Source organism: Meriones unguiculatus, chromosome 4 (assembly GCF_030254825.1).
Source record: "Meriones unguiculatus strain TT.TT164.6M chromosome 4, Bangor_MerUng_6.1, whole genome shotgun sequence".
Lineage (NCBI taxonomy): Eukaryota > Metazoa > Chordata > Mammalia > Rodentia > Muridae > Meriones > Meriones unguiculatus.
Window position 1 is genome coordinate 97,317,924 of NC_083352.1, and position 20,594 is coordinate 97,338,517.

Sequence of the window (20,594 nt, forward strand, 5' to 3'; positions counted from 1 at the left end):
CTGCTCACCGGCTTGCTCTCATGGCTTGCTCATTCTGCTTCCTCATAGAACTCAGGGCCACCAGCCCAGGAATGGCCCCGCCTATGATGGGTGGGCTTGGCCCTCCCCATCGATCACTAATTAGGAAAGTGTCTTACAGTCAGATTTTATGGAGACATTTTCTCAAATGAGGTTCCCTCCTTTCCAGTGACTCTAGCTTGTGTCAAGCCAACAAAACCAGCCAGGACAGCCACTGAAGTTTAGCAAATGCTTTCTAGTCTCTGCTGGAATACAGCTTTCCCTCACCACGGGAGGCTGGGTGGACAGGTCCTCAGCAAGCTGAAAGAGCTGGCTTTGTGAGCACGCATGCTGCTCCTGCTGTCTTGCCTGGTGTCTTCCTGAAGTGCTGACCCTGCAGAGCTGCGAGCTGGGCTGGCAGTCAGAGCCATCTCGGGGACGGCAGCCCCCACACGCCTGCTGGCTCAGCGCTTCCTCCTGTTCACTTCTGCTGCTGTTTCCTCCGGCTGGTGGGATCCCAGGAGGACTGGACTTCCCCTGAGTTGTTCCAGACAGAGCATGAGACATTCTGAGGCTGGGTAAAAATGCCAGTGGCAGACAGGCAGGAGGGGATCTTGATGCCCTGCGTTCTGCCCCCTTCCCTCCCCCTTATGTCTGGGCTCTGAGAGAAATGCTTGTGAGGTTGGGGTGAAGGGAGGAGGGATTGTTCTAGGCAGAGACGGTAGATGAATCATGCGCTGGCCTGCTCTGGTTATTGGCTAAAATGAGGAGTTTTCCGAGTCCGTGGAATCTTTTTGTTTGAGCTGGAAGGGAATATGGTTCATGGGATCCAACTACCTCATTTTATAGGCAGAGCAACCGCAAGCCAGCAGAGAAAGTTGACCAGCAGTTAGGGGCAAGCTGCTCTCCTGGCTTTCCCAGGCCCCTGACTGTGGACAGGGGGAGGGGATTCTGGAGGAAGGTGACAGAGGGGGCCTGTGCTGGTGTCAGCAATACCTCAGAGGTGACTTCTCTAAGTGAGAGAGCTCTAGAGTGAGTGTGATGGTGTGGTGACCAGGCCGGTGTCACCCTAATTGTGGCCACTGGGAGCTGGTCTGGAGGGTGGCATTCAGGTGCCATTTAGGTGAGATCTATTTGAGTGGGCAGTAGTCTTGGGGAGCTCTAGGGAAGATGGCTCCTGGCACTGGGGACAGCAGGCACAAAGATCCTGAGGCAAGTCCAGGGTAACAAGCAATGAGAGAGAGAGAGAGAGAAAGAGAGAGAGAGAGAGAGAGAGAGAAGGCTTCATGAAAGGCTGAAGTGCATGTGTCCTGATTCCTTCCTTGCAATGTGATAGGGTACCGTCCTGTGGAGGAATGAGCATTTAGTAAGCACCTGTGGTGTACTCTGGTGCTGGGCACGTTCCGTGAGCCCTCACAGCGCTGTTACAACCACTCCTGTAGCATCATCCAGACGAGCTGAGTACGTGCAGCCATGGTAGCTCTCACACAGCATAGGCTCTCCCTAGGCGCCCTCAGTTTAGCTAGCTGGACCACAGAAAGTACCCTCACTGGCACACTGGCCTCTACTAGACTCGCCTGAAGACTGGGGAAACGTGGGAGGAGGCTGAGAGCCCAAGGCTGGAAGCTGAGCTGGGCTGTCTGGAGCCTTTGGGGCTGAAGTGGATGAACACTGCCCTGATGGGGAATGCTCTCCGGGGACCCTGCTGTTGTGGGAAAGGCAGCAGGATCCTACAGCCGAAGGGCCAGCGGGGCAGTGCGAGCTGGTCTCAGCAAGCCCTCTGCCCCTGGACAGCAAGCATGGAGGATGCTTGGGATTCCAGTGGCTGAGCCATCAGCGTCTTATCGCCTCTGAGTGCAAACTAGAACTCTCCCCAGGGAAAGGAGGAAGCCAGCAGTGTGGAGGGTGTAGGAGCTGTTGGGAGACATAGGTCCTGATGCAGGACAGCATGGAGGGATATCAGGTTTAGGGCACCCTGCCGCGGGCAGGAGGGGACTGAGGCCTTGGTGGAGCTATGCCATGCCTATCTCTCCTCTCTGTCCAGTTATGCGTTCTTACTCCATGCCCACGGAGGGGGGCAGTGGGGGATGAGCTCAGGAGTAGTGGTAAGTGAACACGCAGCTTGTGGCATTCATCGGAGAGTCAGCTTTCTGGGGAGAATGGGTCTGTGATGATGGTGGTGGTGATGGTGATGATGGTGATGAATATGGGAATGGAATGGATAGTTTTTTTGGGGGTGGGCAACTTGACACAAGCTACAGTTATCTGAGAAGGGGGATCCACAATTGAGAAAATGCCTCCATAAGATTGGGCTGTACGGTGTAGTCCCAGCACTCAGGAGGCAGAGGCAGAAGGATCTCTTGTGGGTTTGAGGCCAGCCTGATCTACATTGCAAGTTCCATGATAGCCAGGGCTACATGGTGATACCCTGTCTCAAAAATAAAATAAAATAAAATAAAATAAAATAAAATAAAATAAAATAAAATATAAAATAAAATAAAAAAAAGGAGTGGTGTGCAGGCAAGCCTGTGGGGCATTTCCTTAATTGGTGATTGGTATGGAAAGGTCCAGCCCATTATGGGTGGTGTCAACCCTGAGCTGGCTATTAAAGAAAAGCAGGCTAAGAAAATCTGAGGAGCAAGCCAGTAAGCAGTACCCTTCCATGGTCTCTGCTTGAGTTTCTGCCTCTGGGTTCCTGTCCTGCTTGAGTTCCTGCTCTGACTTCCCTCAGTGATGGAGTGTGACCTGGAAGTGTAAGCTCAAAGAAATTCTTTCCTTCCCAAGTTGCTTTTGGTCACGGTGTTTATCACACGACCCTAACTAAGACAGTGGTAATGGTGATGGTGATGGTGGTAGTTGTATTAGCGTTTGGCCTGTCATAACAAAGAACCAGACTATGTACTTTCATAACAGAATCTTATTTTCTCGTAGTCCTAGAGGTGGGGGAGCCCAGGGTTCAGGTTCCGGCTGGTTCAGTTGCTGACTCTTCCCTGGAGCACAGAGAGCCACAGCGTCCTCACCGGCCTTTCTGGTAAGCCCTGCTGCATTAGGCTCACGGTTGCATGGCTTTGAACCATAACTGCTGCCCCAAGGCTGTCTGCAGAGACAGTTGCTTTGGAGGTTAGGGTACGCAGGAGGCACTGGATGTGGGGAAACAATTCACAGTCCCTCAGTGAGGATGCCAGCCACAGTGGCATTGACAGTGCTGGCGATGCCGGTATTGTGATGTGGTGACGGTACTTAGTACCGGTGCCTGCCAGATGCCCAGTGCTATGGAATCTTCTGCTTTGTGTGGAAATTCACCGTCACAATTTTATCTTAGGAGCTGGTATTGCCCCAGTCTTCCGGTGAGGGACCGGGGGCATATGCCTACGTGTCTGTTGTTGACAGATCATGACATAGTTGGGCTCAGAACCCAGGCGTTGGGATTTTCTTCTGAAGCTGTTAAAGCCCCATGTCACACTCACAGGCTGTGGGGGCAGCAGACTGTAGCGTGTGCTTGGGCAGTGTGGTCCAGCCCATTTCCCTCACTTGAGCTTCCTGTGATCCCTCTGTCAGAGGCCACAGGGCAGCATGGGAGGGTCCAGAAACCTCTCTGCATCAGCAGCTCCAGGGCAGTAAGGGTGTTCCTCCCCTTGGGGACTCCCGGGAGTTAGGTTTCCATGAAGTGAGGCCAGGGGTGGAGGTGACTAGAAGACTTTCCAAAGACAGCAGGGTGGGGGTGGGGGTGGGATTCAGGTCAGTGGCAAGGCAACTGGGGTGGAGCAAACTCGGCCATCAAGCTCCGCGTGACAGAAGTTACAGGTGTGTTGCTGCGTGCTGTGCAGTAACGTGCAGCGGTGGATCACCGTGTAGTGCTGGGACACTGTGCAGCACTGTGGAGTGCCGTGTAGCTCCAGGCCAGCACTACCCAAGGCTGGAAACTGAGATCACACTCTTCTAAAGGCTAAACTCGCAAGGGTTGTCACGGGAATGGCGGTTGCGATGAGCAGTGGTGGCAAGAGTGAATGATGCCAGTGTTCATGGGAGTTAACAGCTGAGGTCCTGCCTGTGCTGGCTCCTGACTGGAGGGGCCTTGACCTAGGACCTGTCCCTTCACCTTTTTGTTGTTAAATTCCCAGCACTTCAGATTTTTCTCTATTGAGCTCCTAGCTGCAGTGCCCCGTGTGTAGAGGGGCTGAAGCATCAGCCACACAATGGCTATGCCCTGGCTGACAAACTCCTCACAAGTGAGGGCACGTGCGTCTTCATGAGGGGTTCAAGGTGAAGGCTCTGACAGAGCCACAGTGATCCATCAGGAAGGGCAGGGCACAGGCTTGAGCAGCTCAGCCCAGGCCAGCTGATGTGTTCAAAGGTGCAGCCAGCAAAGGACTGGAAAATTCAAGGTACCTTGTCTTTCGAAACCTATCATGTGACCCATGCCTGTAATCACACTTAGGACACTGAGGAGTTACTTCAGAGTTCTGAGACACACATGGTGACAGTGACAAGCCCCTTTACTTGGGCTCTGTGAGGGGTACACACAGCACTGATGTGGCCCAAAGGCAGCCTGCCTGCAGAGTAAGTTTATAGGAAGTTACAGAATTGGAACTGTGTGGGCTGCACACATTCTCAGGGTTAGGCCGAGTGGACTTCTGATGTGTGGAATTCAGATGTCAACTGGGACCAAAGTGTCTCATTTTAAAATCACAAATAGGGGTGGGGAACCGTGGCTGAATTACCCAGCTTGACACGCCCTGCAGGACAATTTGACATGGCTCCTCCAGGGGCTAATTTGAGATTCTGATGGGCTCTGGCCTGCGGTCTCCAGACAGTAAAGGAAGTGGCTTTTGAAGTTCGGAGCCCTTCACCAGAACCCAGAATGTTTTAAAATAAAGGATGATTTAAGAGTCAGCCTGTGTATGCCTGGACAAAAAAAGCTACCCAGAAAAAAACCTTGTTTTTGAAGTTCACACAACTGGGCAGCTCAGGGCAGGAGCAGCTGCTACCCACGCCCAAGTCAGGGAGTGTTTGCAGACAGGGTCAAGGTAGCCCAGGCTGCCCTCCTCATCCTGTCAAGTGCTGGGTTTCCAGGCAGGTGCCACCACAAGCAGTGAGACACCCGTATTTAACAAACTGAGGCCTAGTTCATGTACTCGGTCCAGTGAAACCTGAGGGAGGCAAGCTCTCACTGGGCAGAGAACTGAGTTCCCTCATTCTGCTTTAGCTCACTGTCCACCACATACAGCCTGTGCGGCCAGAATGAGGCTGGAGCCCTGGCCTTGAGTGCAACAGTTTAATCTCATCCTGAGGCTCTTTTCCTGCTTGGCCAGTTAGGCGCCTCCGCCAGCCTCTTGGGTTAGTTTCTGACTTTCACAGAGCAGTGGAGTAACTGCAGGAACCCTGAAGCGACCGCATTTCACACAGAGCAATGAAGAGCACGGCCATTCCCTCTACCTTTCAAAAGCACCTAAGTGGCTCTTGCGCCTGGTGTGTGGTGTCACCCATCGCTGCCTGGCCTTTGGGAACCCCAAGGGGCTCTGGGCTGTACTAGGGGTGAATCAAGAGACAGGCTCACTAGAGAAAATCATCGTCTTACATTCTCTTATTATTAATATATATGCAGATCTGTTAAATATACAGTAATAAATTCTATCAAATAACCAGAACAAGGCATTCTGCTGGCACTCTTTCCCACAGGTTAGGGACAACTCGCTGTCACTCTCCAAAGCTTAAGACTTCGGTGCTGATTTCAGTCCCAGGCCACAAAATAAATCAAGACATTAATTGCACTAAGGACACAAGCAAGCTGAAAGGAACATGGGATTAGGTGGAATCAATGGTGTTTTGCTTGCATCAGAGCCACAGTGCAAATGGCGAATAGTGTGCGTTTCTCATAGCTTCTTGGATGTGCTAGGGAGGCAGGAAGTGGCTGCTGTGACCAGCTGGAGCTTCTTAAGGGTTCACTGCTTCTCTGGCTCTTCCTTCTTAGACTCTTGTTTCAGTTTGTAATCAGCCAGGGCAGCCTTGATGGCATCTTCCGCCAGCACTGGAAGGCATGGAAGGGTAGATAGCTTCAATTTCTAGATACTGGAGAGGTGGTCTTTATTACACTTTACACACTTATATACACACAGCATTGCATATTTGCACATTTTTATAAATGCGTATCTACTTAGAATATGTATGTATGTGTTTGTATATGTAAGTGAGTGGGTGCATGCGCCCTGGCATATATGGTGGTCAAAGGACAACTCTGGGGAGTGGGTTTAGAGGCTTGGTGGCAAGCTTTGCCCCTGCGTTGCCTCCCTGGCCTGAGAGTGGTCTTAAGAAAGAGAATCTTTTTAGCTGGAGGGGGCTAGAGCTGGGAAGGCCCAAGAGTGCCCAAGGTGGGCACACAGACTGGGACGGCCATGCCTTCCTGGAGGGGGCAGTGAGGGCATTTGCAGAAAGCACCTATCACCCAGCAAAGACAGCACAGGGATCAGGTGTGGCTGGCGGTTGCAGGTGCCAAGGGGAGCTGCTCATGGCAGCTGCTCTGTACACGTCCTCCTGCAGCCTCACACTGGAAGGCTGTTACTGAGGGTGGGTACCGACAGTGAGGCTATGGGGAGTAGAAGCTGAGCGTGGCAGAAAGCCTCAGTAGTGTGTTAGGGTGACACCCTCCTTCCTGCTCTCTGGGGAGGCATCAGATCTGAATGCAAGCTCTGAGGTGCAGGGCCTCTCTCACAGGGCAGTACAGTGGGTGTTACACAGTGGCCTCAGGCACTGCAGACAGACTGAGATAGCACAGAGAGTGGGGTTGAGAAAGTGCAGTGGGCAGGGTGTGGAAAAGCTGTCTCCCGCCAGCTGTCCTGCCGGTGTGGTGGGAACAGCACAGATTCTGAACAGAGACCCTGGCTTACCTCTGGCCCTCCTACTGCCTTTCCCCAAGCCTCACGTCCTCATCTCTGAGGGGCTCCTGCTGGAATGTTTCTAGGTGTTCACTGTGGCTCCAAGGCACAAGACCTCTGAGCCTGCCTTCCTAGAGCTCTGGGCTGTGAGAACACAGACTCCAACTTCCCAAAGGTTAACATGGCCGATGTTCTCTGGGGTCTCAGAGTGGGCTCCTGACAGGGAATTCATGACTACCAAGCTGCCTGGCATGCGGGACACTCACTGGAGCAGTGCAGTTTCACGGGTGGAAGGCAGAGCTCTTTGGCGATGTCTGTGTTTTTGATGGTCAAGGCTTCCTCTACCTGAAGTGAAGGGGAAAAAAGAGAGTTTTAGTGAATGTTGTCATGCTAAGGGTAGGCAGTGAAAAGGGAAGGCCAACACACCTCACGACAGGCTGTCAGGGGTAACTTCTGCTTAGTAATTCAAAGCAATTCTTGGGCAGGACTGCCACTGTGTACCAAGGGATCTCCAGTGGGTGGCGCACACTCATGCTGCCTGGCTGGGTGAACAAGAATAAGATACCCTGTGTACTGTAAGGCAGGCACTGCCTAGGCTACTGTGCAGCCTCTGCCTGAGGATGCCTGGGGTCTCAGGGCTCTGAGAGATGACGAGGGCCAGAGAGGAATGGCCTGCACATTAAGGAAAGCCAGCCTCCCTCAGATAGGAGGCTTCCTGATCATGGCCCAGAGCCCTCTGTCAGGTCCAGAGAGCATGTGTCCAGTTCCACTTCCCTTTTCCTGAGGCTGGTTTTTAACTAATTTCCTTTGAGCCATTTTCTTTCAGAACAAGCAGGCCTGGGCCTCCAGGAGCTCTATAGCCAGAATGCCTGGAGCAGGTGTCATGAGGCTAGCAAAAGGCTCTGCTAGAATGCTGGCTGGCAATGCAAGCATGCCAATCCATGACTGAACTTCCTGAACTGGGTCCTGTGAGGGTGCAAAGGGTGAGCACACTGCCTTAAGACAAAGTCTCATGTGGTCTGGGTAGTCTTTAAATGGCTGGGAAGCTGAGGGGGACCATCATGTCCCAGTCCTCCTGTCTCTTCCTCCTAAGAGCTGGGATTCCAGGCCTGGGTGCCATGTGCTGCCTACTAGGCTGGTGGGGGTGGTTTCTCAGCAGCCTCAGCTCTTCAGACCCTCTGCGGTAGCTGCTGGGGAGAGCTCGGGCAGAGAAGGCCACAGTCCTTTCCTGATCTCTCTCAAGGGGCCCTGGCCAACCACCTGGATACTGCTTACTCGGTTCTCACCCTTGTGGGGATTTTGACTTTGAAATCCCTTTCGATACAAGCTACTTTTACCAACAGTATGTGTGTGTCTTTCTGGACTCCTTTAAGCAGTAGGTGGGAGGAAATAAACAGTAACCACTACACAGCAACTCCCAGGAAACCTCAGTGACCTTAGAGACATAAGGGACAACCCAAGATTTTCTTTCAGTTCTGCTATTGGGGGGGACTGGTAATGATCCTCTTCTATTTGACTGACAACCAATAGTAACAATAATTAACAAAAAGGCCCATAACTCACAATATAACCAGTACTTGGGTAGAAAGAGAAATTAAACTTTAGAAAAATGACTTTTTTGTGTGTGTGCGCAAGTTTCTGCTTGGTGCTCTAGGCTGGTTTTGAACTTACCATCTTCATCTTCCTGCTTTTTGCTTTGTGACTTATGGCTGGACTCTCCCAGAGCCAGGGTTGCAGGAAACTCTGATTTAATTCTACAATTTTGAGACAGGTCTCATTATGTATACCATGCTGACCTAGAACTCAACAGAGATCCTTGTGCCTCTGCCTTCTGAGTGCTGGGATTAAGTACTTCTATGCAGTTTGTGACCACTCTTACCGTTTTCCCCTTCACCCATTCCGTGGCTAAGGAGCTGGAGGCAATGGCAGAGCCACAGCCAAATGTTTTAAATCTGGCATCCACAATCTTCCCCTTTTCGTCCACCTGGATCTGCAAAAGAAACAGGAGCTAAGAGGTGATTCTACACCTTGACACTTGGAATTCAAGATCCTAGCTTGTGGAGGCCCACAATGGGCACTGCTCATGAGCCCTGGCTTGCTGTTCACACCAGATCTATGACGTCCATCACTGTGTTTTGTTTTCAAGTGCTCAGTGACAGACAGTGAAACTTGCAGTCCACACAGGCCAGCTGGAGAGGAGCAGGGGGCCTTTCACCCCACCTGGTTCTGTTTTCAGACCTAGCCTGCTGTATATGAATGCCTATTTGCAGAAGTCTATTTACAGCTGCTGCTACTATCAGCCTCCTTAGTCCCTGGAAGAGCCTTTAATCAAGGTCTCTACTGATCCCTTTCCATTGGGCACTGATAGATCAGTGTATCCTTCTTACTTGCCATTAAGAAAACTGAGCTAAAGCTATGGCTTACTGAGTTACAGCCCACAACCTCCCGGTCCTTCCTTTTTGTGGAGAGATCCTTGGAAGTCTTCATTTGGTCAGTAACATTCACAAAGCCTTTCACTTTATGGAAAGCAGGATCTATGCTGATGTAGTGAAGGGGAAAAATGAGGTTATCTGTCTCAGAACAAGACCTGAGTCTCCACCCTCACCGTCCATGACAGCCACTCATCCCACCTTACAGGAATAGGCAGACAAGACAGGTACAGGTGCCTTGTACAGGTGGTGATCGCTATCATTCAGCTGGTACCTGCAACTTCATGACGTCACCACATGCCGGAGCACCCACCAATCCGGTTCCAACATTTTTAGATGTCTTGTCCAGGGACCCCACATTCCTGGGATTCTCATAATGATCCACAACCTGAAATGACAGAGTATCAGAAATCGTGATGGCTTTACTATTTCCCTTCGTCAGATCAGCAATCGGAATGGGAGGAGAGAACGTGTGAGCCAAATTCTTTTCATCTCCTTCCCGATGACCTTCCTATTGGAGATAGTGTCCGAGATACTGGCAAAAACTCAGCCACACCTTGGTTTCAAAGGGTTTTCAAACACAACCAACCACTTGACTTACAAACTGTTACCAGATTTGGGCTCACACACCACTTCTGTTTTTCCCAACAAAAATCACTTTCATAAGAGAAATATGCATTAAAAAACCCCAGGAATAAAACTGGCTGCAAATGGAAGATTTCCTCAGAAGTTTCAAGGTGACTGTCAGAGATTAGCCTTTTGGGGAATGAGTCATTCGTGATTGTAAACATCAACACAGCGTCACCCTGGTGCAGGAGCGCCCCCTGGTGCCATAAGACTGCCAGCCCGTCCACGTTCCTGTAGCTGGTAATGTCAACAAAACACGCTTCCTTTTCGGAGTTGAAGGCCTTGGGCAAAAGCACATGAGCCAGAACAGAACAAACAGCTATTAATGTCAGGGCCACACTAACATTTAATAACCTCGAGGGTTTTGTTGTTGTTTTTCTGTTTTTTTATGTTTTGCTAGTTAACAGGAGGCACACTCATCTGCAGATTTTGAGGCCTGACGCCCCACAGCGCAACAGCTAACCGGGACTTTCGGTGTCTGGTTCAGCTGTGGTAGTCTTTTGTTTTTCCAAGTGAGTCTCAAGTCAAGAGTACTCTACGTCCCTAGAACGCAGGGGCCCGCAAACTACCCTTCTATACTTTCTGTTCCCTGAAAATAACCAAGAAGTTTTATGTTGGTTAGGTGCTTGGCTCCTAAAACAATAAATCGTCATAAGTGGTTTCTATTTGTTGGACCGAGGGCTCCAGCCGAAGACTCCTTTCAGATATGAGAGAAAAGGTTAGGCGAGGGCCAGTGACTTGCTCAAAGGCCAACTAGGCAAATTCAAAGGCCTAGCTGGTGCTGCAGAGTGTACTCAGGAATGTGTGTGTGCTGTCCCTTGACCCCCGGCATGACATACCAGGACCCTCCCTTTTGGGTTGTCAGAGTTGGGACACTCCAAGTGACGGCCGCAGCGGGGCTGGGGTTGCCGCGGGGTCCTCGGTGGTTGTTATCTGTGCACCGGCTGCAGGTCCCCTCGATGGTTCGCGCACCCCCTCGCCCGCCCATACCTTCTTGTGGTAGAGCCGGGCTGGAGCCGACAGCTCCCGGGCGGGCAGGCGCGGGCTCCGGAGCAGCAGCGCGGACGCCGCCCGCCTCAGACGGCCCGCTCCAGCCGCCGCCATCTTGCCGGCTAGCACCCGCGTCGACCTCTGCGACGCCGAAGGAAGGTCGCGCTCGCCTGACGTCACCGCAGCTTTGCGCCCAAGCTCTCCCCTTCCCAGCGCGCGCTCGCGATTTGGCCGGTCGCTTTGACCACGCCCGGGGGCGGGGTCGGGGCGCAGAGCGGGAAGGTCTGAAGCGGAGGGGACGTTTGTCGGGGTGCCGCGAAGGGTGTGGGTGCTCAGGCGCCCGGGGGGCGGGCCCTGACTTGCCCAAGGGCTCAGGCGTATTTGGGATTCGAACTAGCTTAAGTCCCTGTGAGACTCCTCGCTGTGCTTGTAGGGTCCCCTCCCCCTTACTAATTCAGCCGTTTCCTCCGTGGAGCAAATGCATGTTGAGTGTACACTAGGTGTCAGTACAGAATCCCGGGGGTCCCGAGGAAAGCAAAGCCGACTCGATTCCTGCCTCTTTCACCTTGTGAATGAAGGAGAAAGACAGTGGGCGGAGAAACGCCGATGCTTTCCTACCTCAGGGACGAGACGTATAGAGAGGAAACAGCACGCCTCGACTTAGGACAACGCACGGCATTCCTAAACCACATTCTAGTTAGCAACACTGGCTGTGAGGTCACAACATTCACGTGTTTAGGGACTGTTAAAAATGGGGAGGGAGCTTTGTTCCTCGGGAGAGAGGCTCTTCTCATAGTCGATCGCCGAAGAACTGGACTTTGGTCTTCACCTGAGGCTCGGCTGCTGGGAAACGACCACGCACTAGAGCGGACTGAGCCTGGTAGAAGGCGTTTAGGCCGAGAATGACTTTGACCTTCTCAAGATGGCGTCGCAGCCGTAACTACAGCCATCACACACGTGACTTCCGCTGTGACACCACTTCCGGTTCAAAGACCCAACTCCTGTCCGAGGTTGTAACGGAACACGCCTTACGCCGATGAGCCTTTTCTTTCTGATAGTGGCTTTTTGAGGAGTGTAAAGAGAATATCAGCGGTGGGTGTTCTACTTCTTTTTTTCGTTCTGAGGCCCTCCGTGCCGCTTCTGGTGGTGACTAAGTGGAGTTTTGATCAGGCGGACGCCACGGACAGCCCGATGCTCGCCCGGCTTCGGCGGGAGAGGGAAGACCCGAGAGTCGCAGGCTCCGCAAGATGGCGACGGCGGCCGCATCCTCGGCGTCCGAGCCGGAGGTTGAGCCCCAGGCCGGGCCCGAGGCCGAGGGAGAGGAGGATGAGGCGAAGGCAGCCAGCGTGGGGAGGAAGGTGCCGTCCCGCGCTGTGGCCGCGGACGCGGCCAAGACCAAGGGCCCAGGGTGGGACCTGCATCAGGAAGGCGTGAGCGAGAGCGACGGGGATGAGGAGGACGCCATGGCTTCCTCCGCTGAGAGCTCCCCCGGGGAGGACGAATGGGAGTACGACGAGGAGGAGGAGAAGAACCAGCTGGAGATCGAGCGGCTGGAGGAGCAGGTGGGTCGGGGTGGGCAGCGGGCTCCTTCCCTCGGGTCCCAGGCCCGCCCCGCCCCCTCAGCCATTGAGACCGCTGAGGTCGCCAGCGCGCCGTCGGTCACCGTGTCTCCCCGCTCTCCGGGCGCGGTGCGTGCCCAGAGCTTTGCCAATGTAGTGTTTCATGGAATTCTCCCCACGGCTGGGGAAGTGGTGTTAGGCCGGTTTACTGAGGGAAACTGAGGCTCCTGGAGGGGCCTCTTGCCCGAGGTAACACTGCACTGAATTGGTTATCCCTTTAAGTTGAATCTAGGGCCTGTACTCTCTTTACGTTTTAAATTTGTGTTTGTATGTATGCGCGCACGCTACTGTCTTTTACCGTGTGTGTTCCGGGCGTTGAACTCTGGCCATCAGGTGTGGCAGTAAGCGCCTTTGCCTGCTGAACAATCGGCCCAGGACTGCCACTCTTAAATGACAGCCGGAAGAGAATTTGTTTTCCTTAACGGATACTAATACTGGTCAAATGTGGTGTTGGAGGGAAAAACGGCCGCGACTGTGACAGAAAGGCAGAGGTTGAAGCTTCTGTGTCGACGGCTAAAGCCCGAAATCTTGTGTGTGTATGTGGGGGGGGGGGGGGGGCGGGGGGCGGGGCTTGAGACAGGGTCTCTCACTGTGTAGACCAGGTTGGCCTGTAGCTCACAGAGATCTGTCTTCCTCTGCCGCCCCAGCTAGACGAGGGCCACCATACTCAGGCCTCCCTACCTCACACTTACTTTTATCCTACCTGTGCGAGTGTTTTGCTCGCATGTGTGTCTGAGCAGAGGCCAGAAGAGGTCTTCGGGTCTCCCGGAACTGCAACAGCCTTGTGGTTCTCAAAGCTGGGTTTTCTGGAAGAGCAGCCAGTGTTCCTAACTGCTGAGCCATCCTCCTTTTGGAAGTCTGTAATAGCTCTTCTACTTGTGTGTCCTTGAGTGAATTTTTTTTTAACAGCTTTTACTGTAGATTAGGAACCATAATTCCTGCAAAATGTGATTATCATAATCATAACACATGACTCTTGCATAATTGAGTTGTCATAGTAATTGTGACCCCAGTGCCTGGTACATAGTAGTGAGGTGGTCCCTGATCTGTTAGTGATAATTCCTTTGTAATCCTGTGTGCTAGCAGGCCACTGTGTGTGAGTGGGCAGGGGAACCAGGAGTGCAGGTTTGGTGCTTGCAGCTAGCCACAGCAGGTCTGAAGGGGTGAAGGGCGCCTTAGCTTACTTGGGAAACTCATGGATGTAGCACCTGAGAGCCGATGAGCCCCTTGGTCTGAGACCTGATGTTTTTCCCCAACACACTTCTGCTGGTGCCTCCTCTTGGGCAAGCCCAGCTGTAAACCACTGTGCCAGAAAGACAAAAATGTGGTACACCACCCCAGTTCATAGGACAAGGAGATGATATGGAGGGAGTTGGTAGAGTGGGGCCCAAAAGAGATGAAGCCTGTTCTCACGAGGAAACGGCGCAGAGCAAATGCTGTGGTTTGTCTGAAGTCACACAAGTGGGCTGTGATCTCATGGTTATCTGTGGACCAAATACCACTTTGGATGTACAGCCCCTAGTGGTGTAAAGTGATGCACACAGGCCACTCAGTTAACCTTGCCTGTATGTGTGGCACTGATGTTTCTCTAGTTACAAAGTGATGTGGCTGGTCCTACCTACCGTTATGTGTAATTGTTAAAGGTCTTGGAGCAGGCAGGTGGTTATCATTTCTACCTTTTAGTAATGAGTGTTCTGAGTCCTTGTTTTGAGGGACAAGAGCTTTTTGAAAACTTACACTTAACTTTGTCTTGAGACAGGTGCACACATGCCTTGGGGATGCATAGAAGTCACTTTTCTCCTTCCACTGTGACTGTCTGAGGGATCAAAGTGATATTGTTGGGCTTGTTTGCAGCCGCTGAGCCATCTCTTCAGCCCCAAGAGGTCTTTGTAGCTCAAACTTGTGGCAGTCCTCCCTCAGCATCAGCCTCTCACCTGCTGGATTCTAGGCATTTAGCCGCCATTGATTGAGCAAATACTAGGGATTCAGGAAGCAGATTGTCTGTGTCCTTGCCCTTAATGAAATGTCTTCAGGTTATGTAATGACATGCAGTTTCTGTATTGGGCAGTATCAGTGGTGTGCACTTTCTCATTGGCCTTGCAGCATTTTGAGCCCAAGTCTCCATCTTCAAGTATTTGATGAGGACTGGCTCTCCAGGTAGTCAGGGTTAAGGTTGGGGTTAGGGTCAGTGTGCTTAACTAAAGCAGTACCTTTTTAACCTGCAGTTGAGGTTCAGCTAAGCAGATCTGTCTGCACACAGATGGCTCTGCCCTCACGCCTTGAAGTGGAGGTGTCCCTGTACAAATCCCCACCTCTGAGCCTGTGCATGTCATGTGGAGACTAGAGGTCATCTGTTCCTGAACCCCTGCTCTGGGATTGTGAGCATGTCATGCGCCTGGCTTTTTTAGGTGGGTGGTGGAGATCACACTCAGGTCTTCATGCCTGTTCATGAGTGAGCCACCTGGGTGGTCCTTACATGCATGCTGTCACAGTGTGAGTTCACACACCACCCTAGTATCCTGAGGTGACTGCAGTGTGAACATGCTGCCATGCTTTGACAGTGTGTGTTCACACTCCAGCCAAGTATCTTGCTTGTTTCAGAGTCAGAAGCTGACAGCAGAAGCTACCCTGTCTACTCAGTGACAGTTCTGAGTTGCTTCTCACACCTATGTGTGATGTCTTAGTTTTGTTCATTGTTGCTTTGGTAAACACCTGACAGAAGCAACTTAGGGGAATGGGTTTATATTTGCTCACAACTTCAGGTTATAGCTCACAACTACAAGGAAGTCAAGGCAGCTGTCACGTGGACAGTCAAGTGCAGAGAGAATGTTTGAGTGCGTGCCTGTGAGTGCCAACACAGTTCAGAACTTTCAGAACTCCCCTGCCTAGGGAATGCGCCACCCACAGTGCCACCTCACCTAGTGCAATCGCAGACACCCTGAGGCTGCTCTGATCTAGAAATCCCACATTAAGATTCTTCCTAGGGGACTCTAGACAGGGCCAGGTTGAGGGCATGAACTACGATCACACGTGTTCATGGGAAGGGCGTGCAGACGTCCCTGGCACTAAGCAGCAAGGGCCTCCTGTTCATGGTCACAGCACATGCAGACTGGGCTCTGCTGGCAGTGCTGTGGTAGTGGTGTTTCTCCCTGTAGGGGACCTGGACTGTGTCCTTGGTGACCTCACACTATTGCTCTTGCCTTGTGTCACATTTGCACTGACCCACATGGGAGTGCTGTCTTCCCAGCTCTGTAACACAGTGCTGATGCAGAGCCTGCAGGGATTAAGTCATGGTCCCAAGTCTGGCCAGTGCATTCAGCCCATCATGAGATCATGGGGTGGGCTGATGGTGATGATCCTCTTGCCTTAGCCTCCAGATGCTGGCCTCACAAGCATGTTCTTGGAGGCCAGAAAAAGCTTGGATCCCCTAGAACTGTAATTACAGATGATTGCAAGCTGCCATGTGGGGCTTAGAAACGAAGCCCAGGTCCCCTGGAAGAGCAGCCAGTGCTCTTAACCTCTGAGCCACCTCTCCAGCCCACTTTTAAATCATTGTTTATGTTCTGTATCAATATCTTTCTGTGAGATTCGATACAAAGCAGTTGGTGATTTAATCTCAGAGTCCGGTTCTTTGGACCAGGCCACACTCAAGGGCCAGTAGTTGGTTTCAGCAGGTGGAACTAGCGCTGCCCCATCTATGACCCCTGGCTCTTTCCTCCTCCATCCTCTGCCATTTCAACAGTCTGCTTTCTTAGCATTACTGTTTGTTATTTTTTTTTGTTTTAACAGATTTTTCCCCTCTTTTTTTTGAGGCAGGATCTCACAAAAATAGCCTTGGCTGTCCTGGAGCTCACAGAGATCCTCCTCTCTCTGCCTCCTGAGTGTTGCGATTAAATGTGTGTGCCACCACAGTTCTGGGATCCAGGGACATAAGCACACCTGGCACATAAGCTTTGTTGATTTAGGTGTTTAATATCTCAGGAGTGTTGCAGACATCCACCCTGTGGTCATGTGTCTCTCATGAGATGGCTTCCTTGGCACTTTGCAGTTTGGGTTGTGCGGTGCCAGCGTATTGAAATGCTATTTCCAGATTCTGTCCTTTAAAATTTGCCACCTGGAACATTTCCAAATGTGCACATCTTAGTGTAATGTATGTTCATATGTGTGAAGATCTCCAGAAGGATTCATTTTGCAGAGCTGCACACAGTGTCCATGCAGCAGATCCCTTCTGTCTCTCCCACCCTGGGAGAAAGCAAGCTTCCTTTCTTGACTTTCACTACTTTAGAAGCTTCATAGAAAAGTTGATCTGTGCACACTGCTGATTCTGCACCTTGTTTCTAAGGATTTGCAGGTCAGTCATGATTTACTGTGCCGCCGTGGCGTGTGTAGAGTTGTCACCTTCCCTCCTGTTAGGTTAGGTCACTAATTTCTTTTCCTTGGCTGTTGGAGCAGTAGACTTACCTACATGTTTGACCAGAAAACATTGGTGGACCATCTTTAGATGGTTCTGGGTGCATGTCCACTGGGATCGCTGGGGGAGCCTCACAGGCTAGCCTGTGTCTTTCTCTTCTTATATTGCTAATTAAAATTTTAAATCATGGTTTGGCAGTTTAAGCAGATGCCCTTTCTGCAGTGAAGTTGCTGTTTTCCATTTATCTGCTAAGTGGAAAATTACACTAACTGGTTTTCTGATTCAGAACCACCTTTCCATTTCAAGAACATGCTTGGCACAGTCCTGCGTCGGTCCCTTCCCTTTGCTGTGTAGTAGGCAGGATATGGGTGCTCCACTCTGGTTTGTACCATAAGGGCACTGGCTGTTGGCAGTTTGGGGGCCAGGAAGAAAGCTTCATGACCCTCAGGTGCCAGCTGGCATGGGGTGGAGGGTATTTTGAGGCTCAGGTGTTGCCTGTGGACAGCTCTAGCAGGTTGTGTGGTCTGGGTTCCTGGCACCTTTTCCAGGCTTTGGTGTATCTGTCAGCCTTGCTGTGGAATGACACTGGTTTCAGTGTTCATGTCCTTGCTGGCTGATGGTGTTGAGCACTTGCTCAGTCTTCCTGTTTATTGCCCATATGTCCTCAGGAAATGTTTAGTCTGTCCTTCCTTCCCCCCTTCCCTTCGTTTCCTCCTCCCTCCTTCTCACTGCTGACCTGGAACTCACTGTGCAGATCAGGCTAGCCTCAGAAATTTTCCTGGCTCTGCCTGAGTGCTGGGATTAAAGACATGCAGCACCATACCTGGTAATTTTCCCCCCTTGAAACAGGATTTCTCAGAGTAGCCAAGGTTGGCCATGAACTCAGTCTTCCCACTTCTGCCCTTGCAGTACCGGGATTGCACCAGGCCTGACTCACAGAGGTGCTCTGTATTGGCATCTTCCACTGAAGTGACTTAGCGTCAGGTTGTGCTGCTTGAGTGGCAGCTTTTCCCACTCGCTTGTGAATACTGTCAGATGGTCTTAAGTCGTCTGTTTCTTCCTTACATAACTTAGAACCCACCCCCTTCTCCCTCTCCCCTCCACAGGAGCTTTGGCTCCTCTCTGTGCTTACCATTTTTGTTCCCATTCTTTCTTCTCTGGGGTCCATGATCCCTTCTTAGCATTATTTCTTTCTCCTGGGAGAATGTCTTATGGATTCTTCAAGGCGGGTCTGCTAATGCTATTCTTACATTTGTCCTTTGTATTGATGTGTAAGAATTAAAATGTTTTCAACTTTTACCTTGAAAAGTTTCACACGTAAAAAGGAGCCTGAATATACCACTGAGCTTGGACAGACTCCAGCTGCTCTGCTGTTGGAGAGACCCCACCATAGTGTGAGATTTGGCTGCCAAGGGTAGAGGGGCCAAGACCACACCAAGTGCAGCTGATTACAAGGCCTTTAGTGACAGCAGGCTTGGTTCCAGAGTAGGAGGGTGGCCAGGGCTAACCAGAATGCACCAGGCCTTCTCAAAACCAGTTACATGAGCCTGCAGAGATGGCTCAGTGGTGAAGAGCACTTGGCAGAGGGCCTGAGCTTGGTTCCCAGCACACAGGTCGGGAACCGCCTGTAACTGCAGCTCGGGTGGTTCTGCCTTCTAGACTCTGAGGACAGCCATGTCACTTGCGCTCCCCTGTACATACATAATTAAAGAAAATAATAAAAATAATAAACAACTAAAAAACTGCGGACATGGCAATGTCATTTTAGAATCCGCCTAGGTGCCAGTGGCTGCTCTGTCAAAACTGGCTGTCTTGTCATAGAGGCGTTTGGGGTGTGTGACAGTATTGGTGGGCACAGTCATTGATCCCACTCCAACTTCTTGCTATCCTTACATGTTCGTAAAATGAAAGAGCTCATATGACACATCCAGCCCATGAGCCCTTTGGGCTGGACATTAGCGGTGCCCCCGCTTTATAGTTGGAGCTGAGGCTGAGGAGGTCAGTGCTGACTTCACTCTGTTTCATTAGAGGGCCCAAGGCGGAGGGGAGCACCTCTTACCTTGTTTTGTGTGTGGTGGGCCTGGTGCTGCCCTGCCTGCTCGGTGGCCTCCCAGGTGACACCAGTTGGGGCATACCTGTCTGTGGTTACCAGAATGTGCCGAGTGCAGAGCCATGCTGAGGCTGGCTTTTAAGATTTGAACCTTCCTCTTAGCTGTCCATCAATGCCTATGACTACAACTGCCACGTGGAGCTGATCAGGCTGCTGCGGCTGGAGGGAGAGCTCAACAAAGTGAGGATGGCCCGCCAGAAGATGAGTGAGATCTTCCCCTTGACTGAAGGTAAGGCTGTGGGGAGGCAGGTGCTGCCGCTTTGAGGGTTGAGATAATGGAGGGCTGTCTGCTTCTTGTTTCTTCTTTGTCTTAGACTACTGTGCAGATTGTGGTGTGAGCCTGCAGATTCACATGTGAAATACTGGTTTCTTACCCCAGGACTGTGAGAAACCTTTCTTCTAACAAGTAATTTAACTTCACTGTGCCCTCTTCTTCTTCATTCCAACAAGTGTGTAGTTAGTCTATGCTCACAACACCACAGAATTGTAAGTTTAGGTAAACCTTTATAGTTTTAAATCTTTTAATTTTTTTTATGTATATGGCTGTTTTTGCCTGCCTGCACGTATGTGTGCACCTGGTGGACACAGAAGTCAGAAGAGGGAGTCAGATTTCCTGTAACTGGATTACAGACAGCTGTGAACGCCCACGTGGGTGCTGGGAATCAAGCGTGGGTCCTTTGGAAGAGCAGCCAGTGCTCTTAACCACGGAGTCATCTCTCCAGCCTCTAGACTGAAATGGTTTTAAATGCGAATGTTTCATTTTGGTTCAGTACTTGTACATTTTGTTTATTTTCACTCTTTGCTTCTGAGAAACTACTTGCAGTGAGCAGCTTTGTGGCTGGTTCTCCGTGCATGCTTACAACTGGCCTTTCAGCTTGGAAACACTGGCATGGCCACATCTCTGTCCTACTTCCCTCTCATCCAGTACAGCTCACAGGCTGCTGAGAGGTCATACTGACACACTGTCGAGGCTTCTCACTCACAGACCATAGGCAGATCACGGAAACAGTGGAGACATAGTTTCCCAGCCATCAGCTGAGGCTAGCAGTAGTTCTTGCCTGGTACATGACAGAGTAATACCCATTCCTGTGGACAGGTGTCCTGTGGACAGGTGTGTCACATGCTAGCTGGCCCTAAGTCACCACATGGTTGCCATCACTCTTAGTATCTTACAAGGTTGGTGTAGAGGTTGAGTGGATCATGTGCAAGTCTTAGCAGAATGTGTGATGTGTGGTGGTTGGGGTCTGTGTGGAGGCACAGACTGTGTGCTCTGCTCTGGGAGCCCGTGTAGCAGGCGCAGGTGGGTGCTGACCTGTGCTGTCGCCTCTAGAGCTCTGGCTGGAGTGGCTTCATGATGACATCAGCATGGCCATGGATGGCCTGGACCGCGAGCACGTGTATGAGCTCTTCGAGAGAGCCGTGACGGACTACATCTGTGAGTGCCTAGGCCCTCAGTGTGGCCATGCCGTTTCTGTGTTACCAGGGAAGGAGGCGTTAGTCCAGAGCTTAGACTTCTCTGTTTTCTTTGTGATACCTAAG

The 20,594-nt window shown here is 51.4% G+C and overlaps 2 protein-coding genes across 2 annotated transcripts in view; one reads left to right on the plus strand and one right to left on the minus strand.

The window, feature by feature from the left end:
* Window positions 1-5,563: 5,563 nt before the first annotated feature.
* Window positions 5,564-11,073, minus strand: Iscu (iron-sulfur cluster assembly enzyme). Its single transcript, XM_021646060.2, has 5 exons — window positions 10,916-11,073; window positions 9,573-9,686; window positions 8,749-8,859; window positions 7,136-7,214; window positions 5,564-6,025 (listed from the first exon to the last, which is right to left on the minus strand). The coding sequence occupies exons 1-5, from the start codon at window positions 11,027-11,029 to the stop codon at window positions 5,940-5,942; spliced, it is 504 nt and encodes a 167-aa protein (XP_021501735.1). The 5' UTR covers window positions 11,030-11,073; the 3' UTR covers window positions 5,564-5,939.
* Window positions 11,074-11,447: 374 nt separating this feature from the next.
* Sart3 (spliceosome associated factor 3, U4/U6 recycling protein) overlaps window positions 11,448-20,594 on the plus strand; it is a 29,818-nt gene continuing 20,671 nt past the window's right edge. Inside the window, exons 1-3 of the mRNA XM_021646051.2 lie at window positions 11,448-12,477; window positions 19,158-19,284; window positions 20,386-20,490. Coding sequence (XP_021501726.1) covers window positions 12,163-12,477; window positions 19,158-19,284; window positions 20,386-20,490 — 547 coding nt within the window. The 5' untranslated portion in view covers window positions 11,448-12,162. The remainder of the gene's footprint in view (window positions 12,478-19,157; window positions 19,285-20,385; window positions 20,491-20,594) is intronic.

Bases quoted from the DNA above. Each gene is read 5' to 3' on its own strand.
- Iscu (XM_021646060.2), bottom strand. From the start codon at position 11,029: ATGGCGGCGGCTGGAGCGGGCCGTCTGAGGCGGGCGGCGTCCGCGCTG. The intron at 8,860-9,572 runs GTACCAGCTGAA...TTTCTTTTGCAG, and splicing joins GTGACGTCATGAAGTTGCAG to ATCCAGGTGGACGAAAAGGG. The intron at 7,215-8,748 runs GTAAGAGTGGTC...CCTTCACTTCAG, and splicing joins AATGGGTGAAGGGGAAAACG to GTAGAGGAAGCCTTGACCAT.